Genomic DNA, 6,935 nt, shown 5'->3' on the forward strand with positions numbered 1-6,935 from the left:
TTAAGGACTGTTCCACATCTCCACCTACTGACCAGCAGGATTTTGAGGGTAACATGCATCTAAGAGGGAGCCTTAGGGCCCAGCTTCTGCCCACAGTATTCATCCTGAAAAATTACACAGAGGCTTAGGAAAACTTCCATCTGTTTTAAGAGGATTCAAGGGGAGAAAGGAGCAAAATGCAGGAATAGGCAATGAAGGTAACACTGATAAATGTTTGGACCAACACCTTCCACAGCACGTACTAACCTGCCACAATCTGTAACCATTACGGCAATTCAAGTTTCATATTAAAGACAAGGAAAGAATTTCTTCATTGATTTTTTGTTTTGTTTAATTTTACTGTAAGTAAAACATTATACAGAGACCTTGGTTGCAGTCCTAAGCAACAGAAGGAATGGTCCCTCTACAGTAGAGATTTTTACTAAACATGGAAATCCTTGAATTTTTATATTACAGGCTACAGAAAATGATACTTTACAGATAAAACTGGACTTCAGTAGCCATGGGAATTATAGTTACTCAGTCTACTTTGAGATTCAAAACTCAATTGTATGGATTACATAAAGACGTGTTATTGTGAATCTAACAAGCCACCAATAAAGATGTGCTTGAATTGAGGTAGATACAAAGATATTCCTTGCCTAAAATCCAGTGTTGCACTTTAAAAAGATAACAAACAAAACCAACCAGTAAAATTACTGTCATGTGATTGCACTGCCTTGAGAGAAAAGCATGCGGGAACTGTTCCCCAAGCTGAACTATTCAGAATAACTAACAGAAGCAACTAAAATAGGTAAAATAAAATCTTCTGCCCGTTCCACGAGTGCTTTTTGTAATATAGAATTTAATGAAACATTTAATTAACACATGAAAATCTGAACCTTCTAACAAGATTGGCAGCATACAAAGCATAACAAGGAAGTTCGCAGGTCCTGGGTCCTTCATCATAGTCACACTTAACACTGGCCCCACATGCAAGTCACAGACACAAAGCCTTAAAATGTTATAAAAAAATACAATTTTATTGCGTTAGTTTGCATATGTATTGATACAGTTGTTCTGAAAATGCTTCTGAGGAGAATTTCTCCATAAACCTGACTCTCCCAGCTGCTCCCATTGAGTCCTTCAAGAGAGGATCTCTCACAATTTTTTCCATGGCCTCAGAGAATTGAGTTGGCAGAGGATCACACAAAAATCCCGTAACATTATTCAAGATTGATTCCAAAGGCCCACCCGAATTAACTGCTATAACTGGACATCTCATATACATTGCCTCCAGGGGAACAATGCCAAAGTGTTCGTTACTTGGTGTGTACAGCACACACACACAGTTATTAAGAAGAGAGACTTTCTGTTCATCTGTAAATGACCTCAAGAAAGTGACGTGGTCGCTAACATTAAGCTTAGTTGCAATTCTCCTTAGTTCTTCGTAATGCTCCACGTTTTCCAGAACTCTTTTATCGTAGCCACCTGCCATAACCAAGTGAACTTCACTCCACTGATGAGAATCAAGTCTCCCTCGAAGCTCATGCAAAGCTTCAAGAGCCAATGCAAGGTTCTTTTTTCTCTCATATCTATTGATAGACAAAAACAAGAACTTGGTCTTTTTGGGAATCAAGTCAGTTATATCCACAGGAACCACTGTCTCAAAGCTATCGGTGTTGAGTGATGGATAGAGGACATCTGGGTTTATGTGAGACAAGGATTTAAAGGTCTCCTTGAACACACCGGCAGTGAATTTGCTGTTCACAACGATACAGTCTGCCATGCCAGTGGTGTACTCTTCCAGCCAGTCCAGCGGCTTCCTATAGAGGCGCTTCAGGAAATATTCTCTCTTGGTCAGGAGCTGATCAGGAAAGTGACAGTAAAACAGAACCTTCTTCCTTCTTCTGGCCAGCCTGAGGATTGGAATGCAAGCTGACACCTAGCACAAACCAAGAGAAAAGACGTGTTATTATTTGTCAGCTGCAAAGGTTGTAAAATCCCTGCGAAGGGGATTTTGGAGCCCCCCAACATGGCGGCCGCCCGCACCTGGTCGCAGATGAAGGCGTCGGCGCTCTGCCCGCTGAGCAGCAGGACGTACAGGGCCACGAAGGCCATGCGCAGCGCGGCGCACACCGCGTGTCCACGGCCACACAGGCTGCGGGGCAGCCAGTCCCCGGCGCAGTGCACCGCCAGCCGCCGCGTCTCGGCGAAGCAGCGCTGGGGATCGTAGTGTGCCGTCCACACCTGCACACGGCAGCCCCGGGCCTGCAGCGCCAGCGCTGCGTCCACCACCAGCCGCTCGGCGCCGCCCAGCCCCAGGTCCGGGTGCAGGAACAGCACGGACGGGCCGGTTCCCTCCTCTTCCTCCTCCCGCTCCGCCATGGCGCCCAGCCGGCTCTATAGGGCCACGTCAGCCTGTCCTACAGGGCCGCCCCTCCGCCTCCCATATCGGGCTGCCCGCACGCTGCCGGGCGGCACGTCCTGTTGTCTTCTCATAGCAGACAACTAACTCTGGCCATCTGCGGGGGAGAAGACTCCGTGTGAAGATGTCTCATTAGGAAAGAGACCCGGCAGAGCGCGGAGAGGAGGGAAAGGAGACAGACGCTGCGTCAGGCACCGCCAAGGGCCAGCCCGAGGAGCTGAGTGGGCAGGGCGTCCATAGCGGGACGTGGCTGTGAGGAGCGTTGTGTGCCGGCTTAGCGACCGACTGCAGCCAGCGCCGCCGTCATGGTGAGGGTCTATGCTCCATGGTGCTGCTCCCTGCCCTGCGCTTCTTCCCCTCGCTTTCCTCATTACAGCCGTTTCTCCCTAACCCCTCTTCTCTCCTCCCCCCGCAGCCCGGGCCGAGCCCCAGCTCCACCAACGTCGGCACGTCCGGCCGCTCTCCCAGCAAGGCCGTGGCTCCCCGCGCCGCAGGCTCTACCGTCCGGCAGAGGTAGGTGTTAGGGCAGCCCTCGTTTAATGTGGGCATCGTGCCCGCAGCACGTTACGCTTCTCAGGTTGATTTGCTTCTCTCATTTCTTCTATTTGTCGTGTGCTCTGTGTTGGAAGTTGACAGAGCTAACGGGTTGTTTTGCTTTGTTGTCTTACCCCCTAAAGGAAGAATGCCAGCTGTGGGACGAGGAGTGCAGGCCGTGCCACGTCCACAGGCACTGGTGGGATGTGGCGGTTCTACACTGAGGATTCCCCAGGGCTCAAAGTGTAAGTCGGGTGTCTGAATGTGGGGTGATGGATTTCAGCTGTTTAGTTGTTCAGTTTTTGAGCTGAGAGATCAGTGCTGTCGTCTGCAGAGGAAAGCATGGTGAGTTGATGCGTTCAGCAGGAAACCTGATGTTTAATCTTTAGACCTGGAGGGAGGTACAGGCTTTAACAGCTGTGAAATTGGAAAGGTTGCCTGTCTCAGTGAATTCAGGCATCAAAAATAGCTGTGTAATTCTGACCTAAGTTGTTTTCTCCTAGTGAAACTTTTGTCTTTCCCTGCTAATCGATGTGTTGTGATATTTCACACTATTCTGAAAACATAACATGACAGATTTGCTGTGTTTACACAGTCTCAGGTGTTCTGTTATTTCAGGAAAGCTTTCCAACTAACTAACTTTCCCGTACCTTGTCTATCTATGTTACTATGAGAGGAGCATCCTCAGGTTATCCCATACCTTGTCTATCTCTGTGATATGAGAGGAACATTCTCAGGTTATGATCAGTAATCTGGTGATAGCTTCCCTTCACAGCAAGAGGGGCGCTGTGTTTTTTAGTCCTGGGCCAGTCTAAGTCAGATCAATTTCCCAAACTCAACCTTATGCGTGAGTAGCTAAGGCAGAAGGAGTGTTTCAGCTAACAGGCATGTGTATGAAGTCATACCCTCAAGTGTGAGCTAATGCTTTTTGTAGAGTTTACAGCCTCCAGTGTTTTGTTACTGGGCTGAAGTAACTGTACTCCATGGTGCCTTTGGTTATGCTTATGGTTTGGGTTGTATTTTTTTTTCTAGAATCAGTAAATATTTTATTTTGGGGTTCCTTAACTGTCTGAATGAATGATTGGAGAAGGGCTTATGATATTCTGGGTGATTATGAGGGGAGACCTTATTGCCCCTTTCCAGTACCTGAGAGGTTCTTACAGTGAGAGTGGGGCAGGTCTCTTTTCACTGGTGACAAGTGACAGGACGAGGGGAAATGGCCTCAAGTTGTGCCAGGGCAAGTTTAGGTTGGATGTTAGAAAGAACTTCTTTACAGAAAGGGTAGTTGAAGGAAGCAAAACAGAGACAATGGAAAGCAAATGAGCAATAGTGGTGTTTTAGAGCATGCTTGTTTTGATAGGTGAGGCAAGTGTCTTTGTGTCATGTGGCCTACCAAAAATCAATTAAAAATGGAGAAGAAAATAGCTATTCTTCTGACAGGTAGAACTTTTAAAATCTAACAGTGATGTAAGCTGTCAAAGTAGATTTACCAGCTTCAGCATGTTCCCTTGTGAATCCTTTAGTTGTTGTGTGGTCAGTTTTAGATGGTGCACTGTTCCAGTCTTCAATGCAAGCAGGTCTGTAGGCAGACCTTCCTATTTACTTTTAAACCAGTGGCTCTGAATTCTAAGGTTTTAGAATGATGAAAGTATCTTTTACAGGCTAGCATGGGTAGCTGTATGGCTAGGCTTTTATCTGATTACTTTTGCTTAAAGTAGTATAAATCCAAGCCTGGGTTATCTTCTGGGAGGTGGGGCTGGAAGACTGCTCTTTCTCATCTAATTTCAATTAAGAGCTCTTTATTATTAGGGAAGATTGTTTCATGCTATCTGTGATCAGGATAACTCCACTGTAGATCAAATGTTTTATATTGTGCATAATGATACCTGATGCTTCAAGGTTTTGGCATCTGTTCTCAGCATCAGAAATAACAAACAAGCCAGTTTTGTCTCAGGAAAGTACAAGATATTATAAAATACCATTAAAAGTAATGCTCACAAAGGGAGCTGAGGGAAATCTGAGAAGGAGATAGGATTATATTTGAATGGGCATTTTGTGCTTTGAAGTGAAGAGGAAGCCAAACTTCCCTTGCTTGCTATGGCACCCATACCTGTGGTTCCTCTGTCTTGTCTTAAACTTCATTACTTGTACGAAGGAGTAATAGGGCTTACTTACTTAGCTTTCTGTGTGTGCAGTCTATTTTGCATGTTATGTGATTGGTTTATATCCAGTGTGGTTTACCTCTGTGTTCAGGATTCTTCATACTCAGGGCCGCTAAGTGTGATCAGTAATGATTGAGACTTACAGTTCAAAGGCAGAGGACAGTTTGTATCTGTTAGACAAATGTTAGTGAACCTTTTCATTGTAATCAAATTTGAGGTTGTTTTTTTCCCTCTGTATTCAAGTCATATTTACCTGCTTCTGAATGGTGAACAGAAGGGTAATTTGTCAAGTGTGAGTGGTTAAGAGAAGTCAAGTGTTTCTCCCAATATAACGTTCTACATCTGACGCATAGTTGGGTGAAGTAAATGGTGCAGAGCAGCTTTGAGAGAACAGTAGGTAGTGTGAGAAAGGGGAAAAGCTAACAAACTTGTTAAACTGGGGTTCACTTGGGGTCATGATTTGATGATGGACTTAACTTTGACACCCTTTATATCTTGAAAAACCAAAACCACAGCAGTCTCCATCTCTACCATTGCCTTTGAATGTAATAAAACCTTCGGGGAAAAAAAGACAACCAATGTGACTGTCACACCAAAATTTGAGTAGCCGCTAGAGGACTCTGTTGGTTCTTATATCTTACCACATCTCTGCTCCGGCGGCTCAGTAGTAAACACAGATAATCATTTTCTGCAGATTGGTTTCACAGCGATGACTAATAATGAACTGTGAATTACTGCTCTAAGAAGTGGAAGTTGTTAATGTGATGTGATTTAGAGTTTTACATTTGTGTGCCCTGATGGCATAAGTAGTAGTAATGCCGTGTTGCAACACCGGTAGGCCTGGGTTGAAATCCCCTGTGGCGCAAGTGGTAGAAGTGCCGCTCTGCTACACAGGAGGCTCAAATCCCGGGGGTTGGACTCGATGATCTCTAAGGTCCCTTCCAACCCACACCAGACTATGATACTATGATATCCTAATTGTTATGTACCTGTCTCTTAAAACAGAGCGGAAGCAGAAAGGCCTCATTTCTGTGTATTTTATGGTATTTCTATGGGAATGGAATATGAGTTTTCTCTTACAGTTGCATAAGAACTGACAAGTTTGCTTGGCTGGTAGTGACTGCTTTGTCCAAAGGCCAGACCTTTTTGGGCTTTGTGTTAATGTATTTTTTTTTTTCCCTTTATTTTTAGTGGGCCTGTTCCAGTTTTGGTCATGAGTCTCCTTTTTATTGCTTCTGTATTTATGCTGCACATCTGGGGTAAATACACTCGTTCATAGACTCAGCTGCCAACTTAACGCATACATCTTGGACCAAAAATATGATGGATCCTGGTTGTTCTTGGAGAGAGACTGGGGAAGCCTCCTGTCACCTATTGAAGTCCTACCAACTTTGTAATACCAGAATAAGCTTCTCAGTTTTCTATGTGGGCAGGTTTTAAAGTCTGTAATGGGTCATTGCATCTGTACGTTTAGAATACAGGTATTGCAATAAAATTTGTATATGGAAATCAAAGTAGTCTTAACGTTTTTTCCTCCCATTCCAACCAATAACTCAAGTACTGTACTTGTGGTTTCTGTGTATCGCTATCTCTGATTAAATGTCGTTTGACAGTTGAAACCGGTTCTTTATACTGAAAATTGCTGTATAACTTCATACCAAAAAAATCCTTTAGTGAATGAGGCAGGCAACAGGATGCATAAACACGTGATGCTAACAGATGTGTTGTTAAAACAAAGTTGAGGCACGTGAACTGCGCTGGTCGTGTTCTTCTATTAACTCCAGAAAAACAGATGGTTTTAGCTTTTAATTGTAAGTTCCGCCACTCAATAC

The 6,935-nt window shown here is 44.6% G+C and overlaps 2 protein-coding genes across 2 annotated transcripts; one reads left to right on the forward strand and one right to left on the reverse strand.

The window, feature by feature from the left end:
* Positions 1 to 995: 995 nt before the first annotated feature.
* On the reverse strand, positions 996 to 2,384 carry ALG2 (ALG2 alpha-1,3/1,6-mannosyltransferase). The gene is made up of 2 exons (XM_015855181.3): positions 2,032 to 2,384; positions 996 to 1,924 (listed from the first exon to the last, which is right to left on the reverse strand). The coding sequence occupies exons 1-2, from the start codon at positions 2,365 to 2,367 to the stop codon at positions 1,022 to 1,024; spliced, it is 1,239 nt and encodes a 412-aa protein (XP_015710667.2). The 5' UTR covers positions 2,368 to 2,384; the 3' UTR covers positions 996 to 1,021.
* Positions 2,385 to 2,639: 255 nt separating this feature from the next.
* SEC61B (SEC61 translocon subunit beta) lies at positions 2,640 to 6,617 on the forward strand. Its single transcript, XM_015855182.2, has 4 exons — positions 2,640 to 2,715; positions 2,823 to 2,920; positions 3,085 to 3,186; positions 6,295 to 6,617. Exons 1-4 carry the CDS (start codon positions 2,713 to 2,715, stop codon positions 6,380 to 6,382), a joined length of 291 nt encoding a protein of 96 aa, XP_015710668.1. The 5' UTR covers positions 2,640 to 2,712; the 3' UTR covers positions 6,383 to 6,617.
* Positions 6,618 to 6,935: the final 318 nt, after the last annotated feature.

This window comes from Coturnix japonica, chromosome 2 (genome assembly GCF_054131305.1).
Source record: "Coturnix japonica strain WE chromosome 2, WE-NBRP24, whole genome shotgun sequence".
NCBI classification, from domain to species: domain Eukaryota; kingdom Metazoa; phylum Chordata; class Aves; order Galliformes; family Phasianidae; genus Coturnix; species Coturnix japonica.